At 46.1% G+C, this 22,090-nt stretch overlaps 1 protein-coding gene across 1 annotated transcript in view; it reads left to right on the top strand.

The window, feature by feature from the left end:
* Positions 1 to 15,852: 15,852 nt before the first annotated feature.
* LOC135055403 (inactive phospholipase C-like protein 2) overlaps positions 15,853 to 22,090 on the top strand; it is a 296,430-nt gene continuing 290,192 nt past the window's right edge. The window contains exon 1 of the mRNA XM_063959425.1: positions 15,853 to 17,286. Within this exon, the coding sequence (XP_063815495.1) occupies positions 17,047 to 17,286 (240 nt within the window). The 5' untranslated portion in view covers positions 15,853 to 17,046. The remainder of the gene's footprint in view (positions 17,287 to 22,090) is intronic.

Genomic DNA, 22,090 nt, shown 5'->3' with positions numbered 1-22,090 from the left:
TTTCATGTGAGCCCGACCGCTGGCTTACCGACAGTGTGGCGAGCGCAAATGAGCCACTTGCGGGCTTGCAACGCTACGGGCATGGTGGCGCGCTACGCGCGCCACACTATTTTATTCTCCCTCCAGGGGGGTCGTGGACCCCCACGAGGGAGAATAAGTGTCGGTATGCCGGCTGTCGGGCATGCCGGTATACTGTGCGCCGGGATCCCGACAGTCGGCATACTGAAGACCACCCATTATCGCCACCCCATTATGTTTTGATTGACTAGAGGAGTACAGTAGTATGCAATCCTGGAAATATTTTAGCGATGGAAATGGCAGGATTGTGAGAGGTACCCAATGTATGGTTTGAAGAAGAGGTAAGAATCCAGGATAACTCCAAGACAGCGTACTTGGGGGTTAGAGGAGATAGTTGTGCTGCCATTAGAGAATGAAATTGTGGGAGGTGAGGTTATGCAGGAGGGTGGGAAGATAATCAGCTCAATCTAAGACATGTTGCCTTTAAGAAAGCACTGGGACATCAAGAAGAGATAGAAGAAACAGTTGGAGATACAAGTGAGGAAAGAGGGGGAGATGTCATGAGAGGAAAGGTAAATTTGAGTATCATCATCATAAAGATGATAATGGAAGTCAAAAGAGCTGATGCGCTCAGCTAAAGAAGACGTGTAGAGAGAGGGAGGGTTAAACATATGTCACCTTATACTGCACAGGACTATGTTGTATTCTCTAAAGTGCCTTTCTGTTATTGATCTGGTATATTATCATATATGCACTAGCAGTAATTACTAAATATATTTATCATGGGGCCCAGACCATGCATTTTGTAATGGTTAGGCAAACCAACGTGGTTGGCCACACCCTCTTTGGAGACTGAGTACACCACCAAATATGGGCTCCTACCACTGATTTTCCCCCGTGGGCCCTTCACGCACCAGTCCGACACTGTGTGGATACCTAATGCTACTAGAAGTGGGGGTGGGGGAAGTGGAGTCATGAGAGGAGACAGAGACGCAATGGTTAGAGAGATAAGAGGACAGCCGGAGAGGGCAGTACCACGCAGACCAAGGGAGTGAAGGATTTGCAGGAAAAGATGGTAGTCCACACTGTCAAAAGCAGCAGAGAGGTCAAGGAGAATAAGCAGAGAGTAGTGGCCCTTGGATTTGAGTGGAGAGGGCGGATACCAGACTGAAATGGGTCATGCAGGTAGTGGGATGATAGAAAGGCCGTGAGGCAGTTATAGACAATATGCTCATGGAGATTGGAGGGAGGGGAGAGATGGGTCGGTAGTTGGAGAGAGTGTTAAGATCAAGGGTAGATTTTTAAGAATAGGGGAGACAAGTGGCATGCTTGAATGCAGAGGGGACAGTGTCTGATGAGAGGGATAGATTGAGGAGGGGGGCAAGATGGGAACAATCAGGAGAGAGGTAGCGGAGGAGGCAGAAGGGGATGGGAGGACCGGATGAGGACCATTACTTCCTTTACAGAGGAAAGAGAAGTCAGGATTGGTAAGAAGGATGGGGAGGAGTGGTCAGGGAAAGGAGGGGGTGGGTTTCTGTGGGTCTGGTGGGATGTGATGTCCTGATGTATGGAATCAATATTAGATGTGAGGTAGGTGGCAAAGTAAAGGGCAGTGAGTGAGAAGGAGAGTTGAGGTGGAGGTAGGGATGGGCAGAGAAGGGAGATGACAGTGACAAAGACACCAGGGGTTTGAAGACTGGGAGGAGATCAGCTTCTTGAAATAAGACTGTTTAGCGAAGGAGACGGCAGCACTGTAGGATGAGAGCATAAATGTATATATTGGAAATGGAGAAAGTCCGCCTTAAAGTGTGATTTCCTCCACTGTCGCTTAGCAGTACTAGAACATATTTGCAAATATCTGGTGAATTAGGAAAACCAGGGTTGAGGTGTTGCTTGGTAAGAGTGAATAGTTGTCAATGAAGCAACAGTGTAAAGAGCAGAAGTAAGGGAGGCATTGTATAAGGAAGTGGTTTGTTCAGGGCAGGAGAGGGAGACAAAGAGAGAGAGAGAGAGAGAGAGAGAGAGAGAGACACACACACAGAATAGAAGAGAGAAGTGAGTTGAATAGGGAGGATAGGGAAACTGTGTTGATAGCGTCATTGTTACACTTAGGGGGTCATTCCGAGTTGATCGCCCGCTATGTACTTTTAGCAGCCGTGCAAACGCATAGTCACCGCCCACGGGGGAGTGTATTTTAGCATAGCAGGAGTGCGATCGCTTGTGCAGCAGAGTGGCTGCAAACACATTTTGTGCAAAACAAGACCAGCCCTGTAGTTACTTAATCTGTGCGATGATTGCTGCGACGAAGGTCCCGGAATTGACGTCAGATACCCGCCCAGCAAACGCCCGGCCACGCCTGCGTTTTTCCAAACACTCCCAGAAAATGGTGAGTTGACACCCATAAACGCCCTCTTCCTGTCAATCTCCTTGCGATCGGCTATGTGAATGGAATCTTCGATAGATCCAGTGCACAGCAGCGATTCTCTTTGTGCCCGTATGACACGCATGTGCATTGCATACGCATGCGCAGTTTTGCCATTTTTTACCTGATCGCTGCGCTGCGAAAATCAGCAGTGAGCGATCAACTTGGAATGACCCCCTAAGTGATGGTAGTCTTAGGAGACAGAGAAGCAGAGAAGGATATGTTAAAAGAGTGAAGGTGATGGACAGAGAGAAGGTATTGGAGAGTAATCAGAAATATCACAACTGTGGGGTATATTTACAAAGATTCGTGTTTTGCCCGTTTTAAAGGGTGTTTGAACTCGAATGGTATCGGGTGCATTTTACTGCAACTTTTTGAATCCTGATACGATCATTCACTAAGCTGCCGAGTTTTGCACAATCGTTTTTTCCGATGTCGATGTGATTCGTAATATCAGGCAGTGTTTTACGGGAGTGATGAGTAAAACACTGCCTGACAAAACACAAGGAATCCCGGCCGGATCTGTGAGATCCGTGCAGGGCTTCATTGTGTACCTTAAAAAGTTGATTAAAGTCTTAAAAAATCTGAAAAAAATTGCGTGGGGTCCCCCCTCCTAAGCACAACCAGCCTCGGGCTCTTTGAGGCGGTCCTGGTTGAAAAAATATGGGGGGAAAAATGACAGGGGTTCCCCCATATTTAATCAACCAGCATCGGGCTCTGCGCCTGGTCCTGGTTCCAAAAATACGGGGGACAAAAAGCGTAGGGGTCCCCCGTATTTTTGAAACCAGCACCGGGCTCCACTAGCCAGGTACATAATGCCACAGCCGGGGGACACTTTTATACTGGTCCCTGCGGCCCTGGCATTACATACCCAACTAGTCACACCTGGCCGGGGTACCCTGGAGGAGTGGGAACCCCTTAAATCAAGGGGTCCCCCCCTCCAGCCACCCAAGGGCCAGGGGTGAAGCCCGAGGCTGTCCCCCCCCATCCAAGGGCGGCGGATGGGGGGCTGATAGCCTTTTTAAAAAATGTGAATATTGTTTTTTAGTAGCAGTACTACAAGTCCCAGCAAGCCTCCCCCGCAAGCTGGTACTTGGAGAACCACAAGTACCAGCATGCGGTGGAAAAGCGGGCCCGCTGGTACCTGTAGTACTACTACTAAAAAAATACCCCCCAAAAAACAGGACACACCCACCGTGAAAGTATAAGTTTATTACATACATGCACACCTCCATACATACATACTTACCTATGTTCCCACGAGGCTCGGTCCTCTTCTCCATGTAGAATCCTTGGGGTACCTGTGAAAAAAATTATACTCACATAATCCAGTGTAGAATCAGACCTTTGTATAATCCACGTACTTGGCAAAATAATAAAACGGAAACCCGACCATGCACTGAAAGGGGTCCCATGTTTACACATGGGACCCCTTTCCCCGACTGCCAGGACCCCCCCTGACTCCTGTCAAAGAGGGTCCCTTCAGCCAATCAGGGAGCACCACGTCGTGGCACTCTCCTGATTGGCTGTGTGCTCCTGTAGTGTCTGTGAGGCAGCACACGGCACAGATACAATGTAGCGCCTATGCGCTCCATTGTAGCCAATGGTGGGAACTTTGCGGTCAGCGGTGAGGTTACTTTCGGTCAACCGTACGTGGATTATACAAAGGTCTGATTCTACACTGGATTATGTGAGTATAATTTTTTTCACAGGTACCCCAAGGATTCTACATGGAGAAGAGGACCGAGCCTCGTGGGAACATAGGTAAGTATGTATGTATGGAGGTGTGCATGTATGTAATAAACTTATACTTTCACGGTGTGTGTGTCCTGTTTTTTTTGGGGTATTTTTTTAGTAGTAGTACTACAGGTACCAGCGGGCCCGGTTTTCCACCGCATGCTGGTACTTGTGGTTCTCCAAGTACCAGCTTGCGGGGGAGGCTTGCTGGGACTTGTAGTACTGCTACTAAAAACAATATTCACATTTTTTAAAAAGGCTATCAGCCCCCCATCCGCCGCCCTTGGATGGGGGGGGACAGCCTTGGGCTTCACCCCTGGCCCTTGGGTGGCTGGAGGGGGGGACCCCTTGATTTAAGGGGTTCCCACTCCTCCAGGGTACCCCAGCCAGGGGTGACTAGTTGGGTATGTAATGCCAGGGCCGCAGGGACCAGTATAAAAGTGTCCCCCGGCTGTGGCATTATGTACCTGGCTAGTGGAGCCGGGTGCTGGTTTCAAAAATACGGGGGACCCCTACGCTTTTTGTCCCCCGTATTTTTGGAACCAGGACCACGCGCAGAGCCCGGTGCTGGTTGATTAAATATGGGGGAACCCCTGTCATTTTTTTCCCCATATTTTTTCAACCAGGACCGGCTCCAAGAGCCCGAGGCTGGTTATGCTTAGGTGGGGGGACCCCACGCAATTTTTTTTTCAGTTTTTACAATAAACAGACCCTTTCCCATAGATAACCATGCACAGATCTCACTGATCCGTGCATGGTTATCCAAACTCGACTGGAAAAAGCAGGTCTATTTTTTTGCTGCTTTTTTTTAACGAATCGAAAAAAAACAGACCCGAACTTGAGCACTCAGAAACTAACACCCAAATACGAGTGAATAGTGAATGCCCGTATTGTATGAAATAACAGCCGTGTTTGACCGATGGTCTATTCATTCGTATTTCGGAACTTTGCAAATCAAACCATTACGAATAGTCCAAACACTGCCGAGATTGGTGCTTAGTGAATTCCCGGATAGGGACTTAGAAAAAAAAACACAAATCGGACAAACTCGGATTTTTAGTAAATACTGGCCTGTGAGTGAAGACCAGACCAAGTAAATGCTCATTCACATGGAACGGTGAGCAGGATCACTGGGAGAGACCAAGCGATGATCTGATGTTAATGAGTTTAGAGGCAGAGGATTTGTGGGGATATTGACTGGGATGTTGAAATCACCAAAGATAATGGAGGGAATGTCTGAAGAGAAGGAGGGGGTATCCTACTAGCAGCGTTAAGGGGGATACTCACGGAGCGATCGCTGCTTAAAATCTAAGCAATCTGACTAGATTGCTTAGATTTTAAGCCTGATCGCTCCGTGTGTACCCCCTACAGCGATAGCGATGCGCTGCCCCGCGCATCGCTATCGCTGGTGCTAGATTGGCCTGCCGTGCAGGCCAATCTAGCGGGTCGCTCATTTCACCCGCTGGGTGAAATGAGAGCCCCCCCCCGTCTCCCCCTGCACGCTCAGCACACATCGCGCTGTGCTGAGCGGCGGGAGAGATGTGTGCTGAGCGGTTCGCTCAGCACACATCTCTCCCATATCAGCCAGTGAGTACAGGCCTTTAATTTACTGCTTATAATGGGCTCGCTGGGGGCTCTGCAACTGGTCCTGTACACTGGCAGTTTTCATGGCATATGCTTCGGGTGCCTCAGGCACCCAAAGCATAATCTGCGATAAACAGCTGCCGGACCCACGATAACACATAGGATCGGAGTTTATCCAGGATTCTATGTGTTATCGCCCAATCGCAGGTCCTTTTTTGGCCAATAAAAATGGCCTATAATTAGGCAGCGCAATAATGACATTAGTCAAAAATGCCCTAACAGCCCATTTTTATTGCCTAAAAAATGATTGCACCTAATTGGATACTCCTGAAGTGAGAAAGCAAGGAAGCAAAGTTGTCGAACAATTTGTAGGGAAATTATAAAGAAATGACAAGTTAAAGAAATGATAAATAAACAAGTAAGCATAAATGGAACACATGACTAAAGTCTTGTTCAGGTCAGCCATATAAAACTAGACACATTCAATACACAATATGCATATTTCATATCAGTTTATAATGTACAGTATCTTTATATTTTATAAAAATGTTAATTCAGAGGGACAGCTATTCAAATACTTTAAATGTGTATTGAATCTCTGCCGTTATTATAATTTACTGGTAACTAGCAAGTTTCTGTGTCATTTGTGAGAAACAAAACAAAAATGAATAGTCCCAAAAAAATGTATATAGCCGTGGTGGGCAACCTGATACACTTCAAAGGGCGCATGTGTGTCTACAATCAGCAACAATACAGCAATAGGCATTTTAATGTTATATAAAGAGAGTGGTTTCTGTCGTCTTTTGCACTTGATTTTAATGAAAGAAAATGTGCATTTGATGTATAAATGAAACTGGAAACCTAAAAAACTGCAGCACACTGGCGTAGAAGCAGTCCTGCCTATAAATTCCATACTTGTGGTAATGAAGTAAGCAGGAAACACGATCAAGTTCAGACTATTCTGCCGAATCCGCCAACAGAGAGGCTAATTTGGTAAGAATATACACCAATCTGCTGCTCAATATGTCTGGCCAGACATCTCACCTGGGTGGGTATTCGAATTTTCCCAACCCAGTGACATCATTATCGGCGATTCCTGCGGCCAGCATGTGGGACGGTCAGCGGGTTGGCCGAACGCACAGCCAGACATGCCGGTATATCTGCAACATATATAGGCATCGGCAGTGCTGCAGGGCGGACCAATATGTTGGTGAACGACATCATTAACAGACATATCGAGTGTACACACCCGCCGATGAACTACTGATATATATTATTGCTCAAATAAAATGATATAATGTTTAAAGTGTGTACCCAGCTTTATTCTCTGCTTGTATGAAATGCTAAGCGTCACTCACTACCTCACAAGAGCTGAGGCTGCAGATAATGGGGGTAATTCCAAGTTGATCGCAGCAGGAATTTGGTTAGCAGTTGGGCAAAACCATGGCCCTCATTCCGAGTTGATCGGTCGCAAGGCGAATTTAGCAGAGTTACACACGCTAAGCCGCCGCCTACTGGGAGTGAATCTTAGCTTCTTAAAATTGCGAACGATGTATTCGCAATATTGCGATTACTAACTACTTAGCAGTTTCAGAGTAGCTCCAGACTTACTCTGCCTGTGCGATCATTTCAGTGCTTGTCGTTCCTGGTTGACGTCACAAACACACCCAGCGTTCGCCCAGGCACTCCCACCGTTTCTCCGGCCACTCCTGCGTTTTTTCCGGAAACGGTAGCGTTTTCAGCCACACGCCCCTGAAACGCTGTGTTTCCGCCCAGTAACACCCATTTCCTGTCAATCACATTACGATCGCCGGAGCGAAGAAAAAGCCGTGAGTAAAAATACTTTCATCATAGTAAAGTTACTTGGCGCAGTCGCAGTGCGAACATTGCGCATGCGTACTAAGCGGATTTTCACTGCGATGCGATGAAAAATACCGAGCGAACAACTCGGAATGAGGGCCAATGTGCACTGCAGGGGAGGCAGATATAGCATGTGCAGAGAGAGTTAGATTTGGGTGTGGTGTGTTCAATCTGCAATCTAAATTGCAGTGTAAAAATAAAGCAGCCAGTATTTACCCTGCACAGAAACAAAATAACCCACCCAAATCTAACTCTCTCTGCACATGTTATATCTGCCTCCCCTGCAGTGCACATGGTTTTGCCCAACTGCAAAAAAATTTCCTGCTGCGATCAACTTGGAATTACCCCCAACGTTCTGTAGAGTATGATGCTGATGGGGAATAAAGTAGAGAAAGAACTAATATAGTTTAAAGCAAAAGGGAGCTAGGGGCCACAGGCAAAAGATCAGCAAGCCACATTCACAGCTGTAAACATTTCCATTGTATTTATACTTTTGACCAAAGAGACAAAACTGGGGTGTGACAGGGCGTTCTCATGAAAGCAAAATCCAGAGAGGCCTATCCAGGCAAATGTGGGCTATGCAGATCTTTCTATAAATGAATATACACCTGTGTGGAGGTGTATCTTTTGCACTTACGATAAGGCTGATGATGATAACTAATAACAAACCAGACACATACTATGCACTCAGATACTTACAACTCTTAACATGGGCGACTGTGCTTTTTTTCGTGCTCATATGCCATTTTACTTTCAACTCTATATCAGCCTCAGTATGTCTGGCCTATTTTGTTAGCGCCCTGAAGCAGTTACTTCATCATATCCCTTGGTAATGTGATGTTAATCCCCACTTATATATATTTACATATTCCTATCTCAGTCTAACACTGCCCCATTATAAAGATGATTTCTCCCTCTATTACTATAGAGTTGTCTCTACTCTTAAATCATTTTGTGATCAGAATAGAAAGGAGCCTCTGATCCGTATACGTATATATAGATTATGTATAGTTTACAGATTTCTTATGTGTTAACTAAATATTTGATTTTGAGACTCAGATTACTCCTATGTAGAAGCTAGTTATAAATGTGTTAAGTGTCGAGACAGTGGAGACACGTGGAGGCCACACACACTACTGAGCCTCATTTTGACTTGTTTTAAGGACATTACATCAAAGTTGGATCAGCCTGTAGTGTGTTTTTCCACTTAAATTTTGAGTGTGACTCCAAATCCAGACCTCCATGGGTTAATACATTTGATTTCCATTGATAATTTTTGTGTGATTTTGTTGTCAGCACATTCAACTATGTAAAGAACAAAGTATTTAATAAGAGTATTTTATTCATTCAGATCTAGGATGTGTTATTTTAGTGTTACCTTTATTTTTTTGAGCAGTGTATATATATATCTATCAATGATGAAAGCTATGTATATATCAAACCAACTATATAAGATACAGTAAATATTGTGTACTTAGCGAAGTTACTCGTGTTGTTGGTGGTGCTCCCCATAGTCAAAATGTATACCAGCATGTATTTATATTTCTCTAACGTCCTAGAGGATGCTGGGGACTCCGTAAGGACCATGGGGAATGGACGGGCTCCGCAGGAGATAGGGCACTTTAAGAAAGACTTTGGATTCTGGGTGTGCACTGGCTCCTCCCTCTATGCCCCTCCTCCAGACCTCAGTTTTAGACTGTGCCCAGAGGAGAATGGGTGCACTGCAGGGAGCTCTCCTGAGTTTCCTGCTTAGAAAGCATTTTTGTTTGGATTTTTTTCTCTTTTTCAGGGAGCACTGCTGGCTACAGGCTCCCTGCATCGAGGGACTGAGGAGGAGCAGACCTACTTAAATGATAGGCTCTGCTTCCTCGGCTACTGGACACCATTAGCTCCAGAGGGAGTGAACACAGGTTCGTCCTGGGCGTTCACCCCCAGAGCCGCGCCGCCGTTCTCACAGAGCCAGAAGAAACGAAGCCAGAAGACGTCTAAGGCGGCAGAAGCCTTCGGTGCTTCACAGAGGTAACGCACAGCACCGCAGCTGTGCATCATTGCTCCCATACACCTCACACACTCCGGTCACTGTACGGGTGCAGGGCGCAGGGGGGGGCGCCCTGGGCAGCAATAAAAACACCTCTCCTATGGCAAAAGTCTATATACATGTACAGGTGGGCACTGTACATGTATATAAAAGAGCCCCCGCCATTTTTTAGTAAGTTTGAGCGGGACAGAAGCCTGCCGCCGAGGGGGCGGGGCTTCTCCCTCAGCACTCACCAGCGCCATTTTCTCTTCACAGCACCGCTGAGAGGAAGCTCCCTGGACTCTCCCCTGCTTGGCACACGGTGTAAGGGGGTTTTAAAGTAGAGGGGGGGCACATTATTGGCGTTTACACATTAAGCAGCGCTACTGGGTAAACATTTTGTGTGTTTCTCCTGGGTCATATAGCGCTGGGGTGTGTGCTGGTATACTCTCTCTCTGTCTTTCCAAGGGGCCTCAGGGAGAACCTGTCTTCAGAAAAGAGATTCCCTGTGTGTGTGAAGTGTGTCGGTACGCGTGTGTCGACATGTTTGACGAGGAAGGCTCACCTAAGGAGGAGGGGGAGTGCATGATTGTCAGGTCGCCGTCGGCAATGCCGACACCGGACTGGGTGGATATGTGGAATGTCTTGAATGCAAATGTAAATTTACTGCATAAACGGTTAGCCAAGGCTGAAGCTAGGGATCAGTCAGGTGGTCAGACCATGCCTGTCCCTGTGGCACCAGGACCGTCGGGGTCTCAAAAATGTACCATATCCCAGATCACTGACACAGATACCGACACAGATACTGACTCTAGTGTCGACTATGAGTATGCAAAATTGCAACCAAAGGTGGCAAAAGGCATTCGTTACATGATTATGGCCATTAAAGAGGTTTTGCATATCACTGAGGAACCCCCTGTCCCTGACACGAGGGTACACATGTATAAAGGGAAAAAGCCTGAGGTCACTTTTCCGTCCTCATTTGAGCTAAGTGACTTGTGCGAAAAGGCTTGGGAATCTCCAGATAGGAGACTACAAGTTCCCAAAAGGATTCTTATGGCGTATCCCTTTCCACAAAAGGACAGGATACGATGGGAATCTTCGCCTAAGGTAGACAAGGCGCTGACACGCTTATCCAAGAAGGTGGCACTGCCTTCTCAGGATACGGCTTCCCTCAAGGATCCTGCTGATCGTAAGCAGGAGGTTACCATGAAGCACATTTACACACATACCGGTACTATCGTTAGACCGGCTATGGCATCGGCCTGGGTTTAGAAAGAAAACACCTTAACCACTGCGCAATACACTCCCAAATGCAGCCCAGGTTACTCTAGGTCCACCAAACCATATGCCAAAAAAAGAGAAAGAGAGATCCCTGTGGTGCAGAAGAGCAAAATAAATAAATAGATGGATAAATAAATAGAACCAAATGCAGTCCTTTGGTCTCAAATCCTCCAAAGCAAGTCCAATGAGATATATGTAAATATAAGAAGAGGAAAAACAGTGTTGCACTATATTTCCTCTTCTTATATTTACATATATCTCATTGGAGGAAGACATTCCACGTTATAACTTCCAATCTGGGGGATGATGAGCCCTAATTATCTTATCGAATGTGAGTGTAATACTTACCTCAATATGGGTCATGTGTACTGTTAAAATGGTGTTACACTAAGTGTCTCTCTCCCGTTTGAGGTACAACAAATCGAAAGACAACCAGGACTTGCTTTGGAGGATTTGAGACCAAAGGACTGCATTTGGTTCTATTTATTTATCCATTTATTTATTTTGCTCTACATGTAACTCCTCTTCTGCGCCATCGGCCTGGGTTTGTAGTGCTGTCGCAGCATGGACAGATTCCTTATCTACGGAACTTGACACCCTAGATAAGGATACCATTCTAATGACCCTAGAGCATATCAAAGATGCTGCTTTATATATGAGGGATGCTCAAAGAGACATTTGTTTACTAAGCTCCAGAATAAATGCTATGTCTATTTCTGCTAGGCGACTCTTGTGGACCCGACAGTGGACGGGGGATGCCGACTCAAAGCGGCATATGGAGTCGTTGCCTTACAAGGGGGAGGAGTTTTTTGGAGAAGGCCTCGGACCTTGTCTCTACTGCTACGGCCGGTAAATCGAATTTCTTACCTTATGTCCTCCCGCAGCATACTAAAAAGGCACCTCATTATCAAATGCAGTCCTTTCATTCCAATAAAAGCAAGAAGGTACGGGGATCGTCCTTCCTTGCCAGAGGAAAAGGCAAGGGAAAAAAGCTGCATGCAGCTAGTTCCCAGGAGCAGAAGTCCTCCCCTACATCTGCAAAGTCCACCGCATGACGCTGGGGCTTCCCGGGGGGAGTCAGCTCAAGTGGGGGCGCGTCTTTGCTTTTTCAGCCAGGTCTGGGTTCACTCACAGGTGGATCCCTGGGCTATAGAGATTGTTTCTCAGGAATACAGGCTGGAATTCGAAGACGTGCCTCCTCGCCGGTTTTTCAAATCGGCTCTGCCAGCTTTTCCATCAGAGAGGGAGTTAGTGTTGTCTGCAATTCAAAAATTGTATCTTCAACAGGTGATAGTCAAAGTTCCTCTTCTCCAGCAAGGAAAGGGGTATTACTCAACCCTGTTTGTGGTCCCGAAACCGGACGGTTCGGTCAGGCCCATTTTGAATCTAAAATCCCTGAACTTGTACTTGAAAAAGTTCAAGTTCAAGATGAAATCGCTCAGAGCGGTCTTCGCCAGCCTGGAGGGGGGGGATTGGATGGTGTCCCTGGACATAAAGGATGCATACCTTCATGTTCCGATTTTCCCTCCTCACCAGGCGTTCCTGAGATTTGCAGTACTGGACTGTCATTACCAATTTCAGACATTGCCGTTTGGGCTTTCCACAGCACCGAGAATTTTCACCAAGGTAATGGCGGAAATGATGGTGCTCCTGCGCAAGCAGGGGGTCACAATTATCCCATACTTGGACGATCTCCTCATAAAGGCGAGATCTCGGGAGAAGTTGCTGGACAGCGTGTCGCTGTCAGTGAGAATGTTGCAAAGGCACGGCTGGATTCTCAATATACCGAAGTCCCAGCTAGTCCCTACAACGCGTCTGACCTTTCTGGGCCTGATTCTAGACACAGACCAGAAAAAGGTTTTTCTTCCGATGGAAAAGGCTCAGGAGCTCATAGCCCTGGTCAGGAACCTATTAAAGCTAAAAAAGGTTTCAGTGCATCACTGCACGTGTGTCCTGGGGAAGATGGTGGCATCGTACGAGGCCATCCCCTTCGGAAGGTTCCATGCGAGGACTTTTCAATGGGATCTACTGGACAAATGGTCCGGGTCCCATTTACAAATGCATCAAAGGATCACCCTGTCTTACAGATCCAGAGTATCCCTCCTGTGGTGGCTGCACAGTGCTCACCTCCTAGAAGGCCGCAGGTTCAAAGAGTGGCCATGGCAGAAACGACCAGGATTCTTCGCTGGGCGGAAGGCCATGTAAGCGCCCTAGCAGCAGTATTCATCCCGGGGGGTGGACAACTGGGAAGCGGACTTCCTCAGCAGACACGACCTGCATCCGGGAGAGTGGGGACTTCATCCAGAAGTCCTCGCACAGATTGTGGGTCGGTAGGGACTGCCTCAGATAGACATGATGGCATCCCGTCTCAACAAAAAGCTAAAGCGGTATTGTGCCAGGTCAAGAGACCCTCAGGCGGTAGCGGTGGACGCTCTAGTGACACCTTGGGTGTTCAGGTCGGTCTATGTGTTCCCTCCTCTACCTCTCATACCCAAGGTGTTGAGAATAATAAGACTAAGCAGAGTCAGAACAATCCTCATTGTTCCAGATTGGCCACGAAGGACTTGGTATCCGGATCTGCAAGAGTTGCTCACAGAAGATCCGTGGCCTGTTCCTCTAAGACAGGACCTGTTGCAGCAGGGGCCCTGTCTGTTCCAAGACTTACCGCGGCTGCGTTTGACGGCATGGCGGTTGAACGCCGGATCCTAGCGGAAAAAGGGATTCCGGAGGAAGTCATTCCTACCCTGATCAAGGCTAGGAAAGATGTGACGTTAAAACATTATCACCGCATATGGCGAAAATATGTTTCTTGGTGTGAGGCCAGGGCTGCTCCTGCGAAGGAGTTCCATTTGGGTCGTCTGCTTAACTTCCTGCAAACAGGAGTGGATTTGGGCCTAAAATTAGGGTCCATAAAGGTCCAAATTTCGGCCTTGTCCATTTTCTTTCAAAAAGAATTGGCTTCTCTTCCTGAAGTACAGACATTCGTGAAGGGGGTGCTGCATATTCAGCCTCCTTTTGTACCTCCGGTGGCGCCGTGGGATCTTAGGGGGTCATTCCGAGTTGTTCGCTCGGTAAATTTCTTCGCATCGCTGCGATTTTCCGCTTAGTGCGCAATGTCCGCACTGCGACTGCGCCAAGTAAATGTGCTATGCAGTTAGGTATTTTACTCACGGTTTTTTCTTCGGTCTGGTGATCGTAATGTGATTGACAGGAAGTGGGTGTTTCTGGGCGGAAACTGTCCGTTTTATGGGTGTGTGTGAAAAAACGCTACCGTTTCTGGGAAAAACGCGGGAGTGGCTGGAGAAACGGAGGAGTGTCTGGGCGAACGCTGGGTGTGTTTGTGACGTCAAACCAGGAACGACAAGCACTGAACTGATCGCAGATGCCGAGTAAGTTTGAAGCTACTCAGAAACTGCTAAGAGGTGTGTAATCGCAATTTTGAGAATCTTTCGTTCGCAATTTTAAGAAGCTAAGATTCACTCCCAGTAGGCGGCGGCTTAGCGTGTGTAAAGCTGCTAAAAGCAGCTTGCGAGCGAACAACTCGGAATGAGGGCCTAAGTTTCCTCAGGTCACCTTGGTTTGAGCCACTCAAAACAGTGGAGTTGAAATATCTCACTTGGAAAGTGGTCATGTTGTTGGCCTTGGCTTCGGCAAGGCGTGTTTCGGAATTGGCAGCTTTATCACATAAAAGCCCCTACCTGGTTTTTCACGTCGATAGGGCAGAGTTGAGGACGCATCCTCAGTTTCTGCCAAAAGTGGTCTCATCTTTTCATATGAACCAACCTATTGTCGTGCCTGTGGCTACACGGGACTTGGAGGATTCTGAGTCCCTGGATGTGGTCAGGGCTTTGAAGATTTATGTGACCAGAACAGCTAGGATCAGGAAGACTGAAGCTCTGTTTGTTCTGTATGCAGCCAACAAAGTTGGCGCTCCTGCTTCAAAGCAGACTATTGCTCGCTGGATCTGTAACACGATTCAGCAGGCGCATTCTACGGCAGGATTGCCATTGCCTAAATCGGTTAGGGCCCATTCCACTAGGAAGGTGGGCTCTTCTTGGGCGGCTGCCCGAGGGGTCTCGGCACTACAACTATGCCGAGCTGCTACTTGGTCGGGGTCAAACACCTTTGCAAAGTTCTATAAGTTTGATACCCTGGCTGAGGAGGACCTCCTGTTTGCTCAATCGGTGCTGCAGAGTCATCCGCACTCTCCCGCCCGTTTGGGAGCTTTGGTATAATTCCCATGGTCCTTACGGAGTCCCCAGCATCCTCTAGGACGTTAGAGAAAATAAGATTTTACTTACCGGTAAATCTATTTCTCGTAGTCCGTAGAGGATGCTGGGCGCCCGTCCCAAGTGCGGACTTCTTCTGCAAGACTTGTATATAGTTATTGCTTACATAAAGGTTATGTTATAGTTTCATCGGTTTGAACCGAGACTATGTTGTTGTTCATGCTGTTAACTGGGTAGTTGATCATAGGTTATACGGTATGATTGGTGTGGCTGGTATGAATCTTGCCCTTGGATTAACTAAAATCCTTTCCTCGTACTGTCCGTCTCCTCTGGGCACAGTTTCCCTAACTGAGGTCTGGAGGAGGGGCATAGAGGGAGGAGCCAGTGCACACCCAGAATCCAAAGTCTTTCTAAAAGTGCCCTATCTCCTGCGGAGCCCGTCTATTCCCCATGGTCCTTACGGAGTCCCCAGCATCCTCTACGGACTACGAGAAATAGATTTACCGGAAAGTAAAATCTTATTTTTGTTCGTATTGCCACAGAGCAAAAAAACAACAACAAAGTGCTAGATTCTTTGGGGGCACAGTTATAGATTTAAAAAAAACACATTTATCCAAAAGTGTGCCCCCAAAAAGAGTCTAGCGGTTTTTTTTTGTTTTGTTTCTCTGTGGCAATACATACATACATACTGGTATAGTTTCTAATAGGCATTGTGACAAGACTGTATGTCGGTTATGTAGAGGACAGCCAACCCAAGCTGTGACAAGACTAATGTGTTGCCTATGTGTTAATGCAGGCGTGAAAGAACTGCATGTTGCCTTTGCTTCTATCTTGGCAGCGGAGGGGTTACTGTACGTGTGCGGGTCCGGGCGCAGTGCAGGCAGCACGTGCGGGTGAGGAAGTCCCCGGGCTCCGGCAGCAGCAGCAGATCTGACTGTGAGACAGGGGAGGGGGGAGGCGGCGGTGTGGACACGGGAGGATGCCGGGGAGAGACTCGCTGCATGTGAGCATCCGAGCACACACAGCTCACATCTCCTAACAAAGCATTGCTTCCCCAGCACTACGGACCCAGCTGAGACACCAGCCGGCACGGCAGCCTTCGTGCAGCGTCCGCATCCATCAGGGGAGAGCCGTCCTGCAGCAGGGTCCCCACCGGCTATCGGCACTCACTCTACTGCACAATGCAACCAGCCCTTGGCCAGGAGGTGACAGCTGTGACCCTACGGAGAAGCAGCCATCACCCAGCCGCAGGATCGCGGAGCGTGTAGAAGTGCGGCTACAGTATGCTGCGTGTGAGAGACACTGCAGGGGAGGAAGTGTCCCGCAGCCAGCACATCTCACTGCAGAACCGGGGACCGGCTACTGGCTGCAGTCCCACTCATAGTGACCCTACAGCACAGTCCCAGCAATAATCCAGTGACAGCACAGTCCCAGCAGTAATCCAGCACAGATCTGCTGCAAACTCAGTCACCTTCACAGCAAAGGTTTCCCATCCTAAAGCACACATCACCAACTATCTCTGCGACCCCAAAGTAATGCCCCCCTACCTATTAATGTACCCTACAGGATAGATATGCCAAATAGCTGAGCCATCTGGCATATATTCCCCACTGAAAGGTGTCCCCACAACAAAGACCCCTTAGCTCAGTGGTCCTATAGCACAGTCCAGGCACCATGAGATGCCAGTGGCACACACAGACCGCTGAGTGACTGGGCAGCACACAGGGCATGGGCAGGATATAGAAGACTGCAGGAAGACTGAAGGGCATCGCGAGGATCCTAGTCTATTGCTTGGTGTGGGCTGTGTCAGCTGCCTGAGAACTGTGGTTACAGATACAGCAGCTCATTTCCTATGGATCACTGCTATGCCAGGCTGAGGTCCTAAGCACTATAGTATGGCGGATGGTCGAAACCCTGCATCCAATGCAGCTGCAGTAGCTGCTGTGGTGGGACTTTTGGGGGTGCAGGATGGGGGCACCTGCGCCTCCGGTGGTCTGGAGATGACTGAGCGCGGTGGAGAGGAATTGGTGGTGAATGGAAGATACTCAGAGGATAGTCCTCACTCGGGGAGGAGCAGCAGGGACCACTCAGGAGAAAGAGGACAGGGATCACTGAGAACACCTGGCATAATGAAGGTAGGACCTCGAGCTCAAGAAATCATCTATATAAAAAAAAAAAAATAGCTATTATGCAACTTCGCAATTACTTTCCCACCCCTAAGTAACCTCTTTGACAAAGTTCTATATGATCGTTAAATATATATAGCTACATTAGGCTGGGTACATAGTTACTATGTGATATATTATTCTTCCCTCTGACAAAAACTGTGGGGTCTATTTACTAAGCCTTGGATGGAGATAAACTACCAGCCAATCACTGTCTAACTGCCATGTCTCAGGCTGGGTTTGAAAAATGACAGTTAGTAGCTGATTGGCTGGTACTTTATCTCCGTGCACTTTATCTCCATCCAAGGCTTAGTAAATAGACCCCTTAGAGAGATAAAGTGGACGAAGATAAAGTACCAGCCAATCAGCTCCTAACTGCCATGTTACAGGCTGTGTTTGAAAAATGATGGGAGTTGGTTGGCTGGTACTTTGGGGTAAATGTAAAAAGTGTTGATATGAGGGAGAAGTAACAGCGCACGTTATGTGCACTGATACAGCTTCTTCCCATGTATTACAGCGGCGGTGCGTGCTGAATGACATGGGCCCCCCCTATGCGCCCCTGTCTATATTCGTGCTGCTACCTAAAAGATAGCACGCCGCTATGCAGGACAATAAATGAATGGTCAGTTGCACTTTCGATTTCGACAGCTGAAGGTGTCGTTGCCCATACGCTACAGCGCTGTCCCTGGCTGCGGTGGGTGCCAGCTCTGAGATGCATGTAGAGATCTCGTGTGAGCAGCAAAATCTCGCGCATGTACCCTGGAGCCGGCCAGGCTGGGAAACATTTTCTTACATCTCGTCAATGTACCTTTGCTCGATAAAGAAGCGAAGCAGGAAGAACTGTAGCGGCACGATATGTGCTGTTATAGTACATCTACCCCTTTATCTCTGTCTACTTTATCTCTTGCCAAGGCTTGGTACATAGACCCCTAAGTGCATCGGCTTGTGTGTACAGCGGATATGTCTGTGAATAGCATAGTTCACAGACATATCACAGCATGGCAGATTTGTATTACAGGATTAAAGGAGCCTCAGAAGAGACAGATGTATAAGCAGCCCTAGGGCTCCAGTTAGGGAAGGCTGGTAACATTTGGCAAGTAGGTGGTAGTTGTAAGCCATCCACTGTTGTCATAAGTCTCCTGCACCAATGTTTCCTAACTGCATTAACCACCAACAGTGCTCATGTTTTGGGGATTTCTGTTTGTGGAATATGTAAGGATTACTGAACCAGCCAAGTACAGCAAGTCACATGTAGCTTAGAAATTGTCTTTTATTTCAATTTAGAACAGATTTTTAAAAGTGCCCCTGCTCACACTTTTAGTAGCTGCGCATGCACCTTAGAGTGGCGTTTGCATGGCATTCTGTGACATGAATTCAGCAGTGATGTCTTCTTTCAGAGGCCACTGCATCGCTGCTGGAGTCCGGAACAGCAGGAGGAAATACATTCCACACATGCGTAGAATGGATTTCCCCAGTATCAACTGGGAGATGGATGCAGACGGCGCGGTCACATAGGGTGCAAATATGTCGGTGAATGTCCAAGTGGCATCCAATGCAACCCATATTAATTAACCTCAAGCCAAAACAACTCTTACATGTTTTCACCCACTCTGCAATCTAATGTGCATTTTTATACCATCTACAAATTCCACAATACTTTAATATTGGAAAGTTTGTATAGTTTATCTGAATGCCTGTGTCATTATTAAATTTACATACCGTTGCTATTTCTTAATCCTCTGCTCTTAACATCAGATGCTTGCTTCCCAATGACATGGCAGAAACGCTGAATTTAATGGCAGAAAATAACTACAGGTCTATAAACGCTGGCAATATGAAGCTTTTACAATAGCAATGTTTGTTCCATAATTTCCTTCATTCTTTTCCTGCACGAGTTTCCACCGAAACGGTAGGGAGAACCATTCCATGCAGTAGTATCTATCACCCTTTTTTTTTTTTTTAAATAGAATAATTCCCTTGTTCTAGAAATGACCATATTTTTATAAAAACATACCACCATTTTGGACTTTTTTGTTTTGATCATGTCACCTATGTCCCTTCTCTCTTCTAAGCTGTTCACGTTCAGCTCTCATAGTCTTTCCTAACATATTGTACACTGAATATATTACCAAACAGTTTTCTGACCCCAAACAATTGTACTTAATCATCTCTTTTGTGAGCAATAGTCATAAACACAGTATCCAACAACCTCTTTTTTATTATATAAAGTATTTCCTTTTTAAAACATAACATATCCTGCTTGCTGCGACACAAATGTATTGTTTACCTCATTGTAGGATGTAAGCTTTGTCTGTGGTGGTCTCTCTTTTGAACAATAGTTATCAGGGGCACCCAACTGCTGACATCCTGGAAACATTTCCATAATCCGGTTATTATTCTTATTATCTTTTATTGATAATATTTCAAGGATTCTGTAGCGCTATAGATAGGGGAAAGAAAAAACACAGATGGTTGTACAGACTGACAGACAGTTCACAACTTTATATATACTGTATATACAGTACATGCTTACAATACACAGACTGCATAATTAACTTGAGAAAAGCTAAAGGGAGAGGACACTACTCATGAGAGTTTATGTTCTACAGGGAATATTGGTGGACAAGACGGAGAAGATGTCAATACAGTTGATTGTTTCATACAAAAAGGAGTGGGAAGACATTATTTGGCACCCAGTTAATGTATTCGTGTCATCGCACACCTGCCACCTTTTAACATATTGAAACACTGTGATAATAGGAACATACAGTATCACCTTTGCTTTTTTATTGAAGGACCATCCAAAAGGCTAAAAAACAACCTTTATGGGCAGCCCCTCAATGTCTTATGTTTCCCACATTGAAAGTTCTCCATTTTCTCCCATATGCCGGATTTGATTGCTTTGTTCTCGGTAATCTTACTAAGGGTGCACTCTTGTATGTGAACGCTTATCCATGTGTCTGCTTTCATGAACAGGGAAATAAAACAGACAGCCACACCCCCCTTCTTATGAAGTGAAATCCCTACTGTGCATTGGGTTCATCATCTAATCTGTGAATTGGTACTTTCTACTTCCTAAATAATGGCAAGGATTACATTAGGTGCCAAATGATTTAGGTGTATAAGGTATGGAGGTCACTGATTTAAATGAAGTATAACATATATGATAAATGAGTATGCATTTACGGTGACACACACTCCTAGTCTCTGAAAAAGCATCCTAACACCTATAGAAATGTCAGATTTGGTAGTTGCAGTACCAGACTGTGTCATTATACTGTATTTAAAAAAAAATACTGGTTAATCTAAGTTTTGAGAGAACTATTGTCACCTAGATTAATTTTTTTTTTTGTGGTGGGAAGAGGTTAAGTTTTCCTAGTAATGTGATGGATGCTTTGTCATTGGGCAAGATGGAAGGAAGGACAAGCTGTACTTCATACTCATCTTCAATGCAAGACCTGCATTAGAAGGCAGTGCGGTTAATTATTCATTGCAGAGCAGGATCTGAGAGCAGGATACAAAGCTGAGAGACGACAATCTCTTTACACAACAGGGCTTTTCTGGACCAAAATATAATATCGTCTCCATGAGCTGGATTTAATCTGCAAAGTGATAGAGACATGAGTGGTATTACAGACCTTTAATGCTAATTGTAAATCATTGATAATAGCAGCAGATTGCAAGCTGCAATATAGCACAAATTAATATGAACAGAGAGGTCTGTCAATTTGTTTGTGAGATTTAAATGAGACACATCTTGCAGGATATGGAGTGTGGTGGTGGGGGTTCTCGCTAATGAAAGTCATTATTGTATCTGGCTGCAATAATAGGCAACTATGTTGCGCTATATATATATATATATATATATATATATATAATTGTCTATACTGTCTGTCATTCTGATTTATAGCAATACCATTTGCTTCTTATGATGTCTATCTCATATCATATCTATTTTATTTATTTCTATGTATTTTTCTGCATGAGCTGATCTAGGCTGGTTCCTATTTTGCAGCTCCAGTTCTGACTACTGCATCCCGTAAATATTATCCCATTTCCTTTCTCACTTTTGCCTTGGAAAAATCACATTGGGGGTAATTCTGAGTTGATCGCAGCAGGATTTTTGTTAGCAGTTGGGCAAAACCATGTCCACTGCAGGGGAGGCAGATATAACATGTCCAGAGAGAGTTAGATTTGCGTGGGTTATTTTGTTTCTGTGCAGGGTATATACTGGCTGCTTTATTTTTACACTGCAATTTAGATTGCAGATTGAACACACCACACCCAAATCTAACTCTCTCTGCACATGTTATATCTGCCTCCCCTGCAGTGCACATGGTTTTGCCCAACTGCTAACAAAAATCCTGCTGCGATCAACTGAGAATTACCCCCCATTGTTTGTTGCGGCCACTGCTGTGTTTTTTTTTTTTACATGTTCACCATTACAGTGAAAAACAGAATCCTGTATCGTATCGATGTTTTGTAGAATGCGTGTTACCTGGATCTGCCAGCAGTACTTCTTACCTTAACGTTAATACCCTTTATCTGGGTCTATGGTTCTTAGTTGCCACAAATAGATATTATCTACTGGTTTACAATTTATGGGGGGGTTTTCTGTTGGAGAGATGAACCTGTTCTTTGTGTTTAACAATATATGCAGGGCATGACACCTAACCTGGATACCATAATAAGATACACTCCATACAGGTATTGGGCAATATAACATTACCTGAAAACTTTACGTGATCATAATACAATTGTATTGCAATGTACA

Source organism: Pseudophryne corroboree, chromosome 3 (genome assembly GCF_028390025.1).
Source record: "Pseudophryne corroboree isolate aPseCor3 chromosome 3, aPseCor3.hap2, whole genome shotgun sequence".
Classification (NCBI taxonomy): Eukaryota; Metazoa; Chordata; class Amphibia; order Anura; family Myobatrachidae; genus Pseudophryne; species Pseudophryne corroboree.
This window is presented reverse-complemented; position numbering and strand designations above follow the sequence as displayed.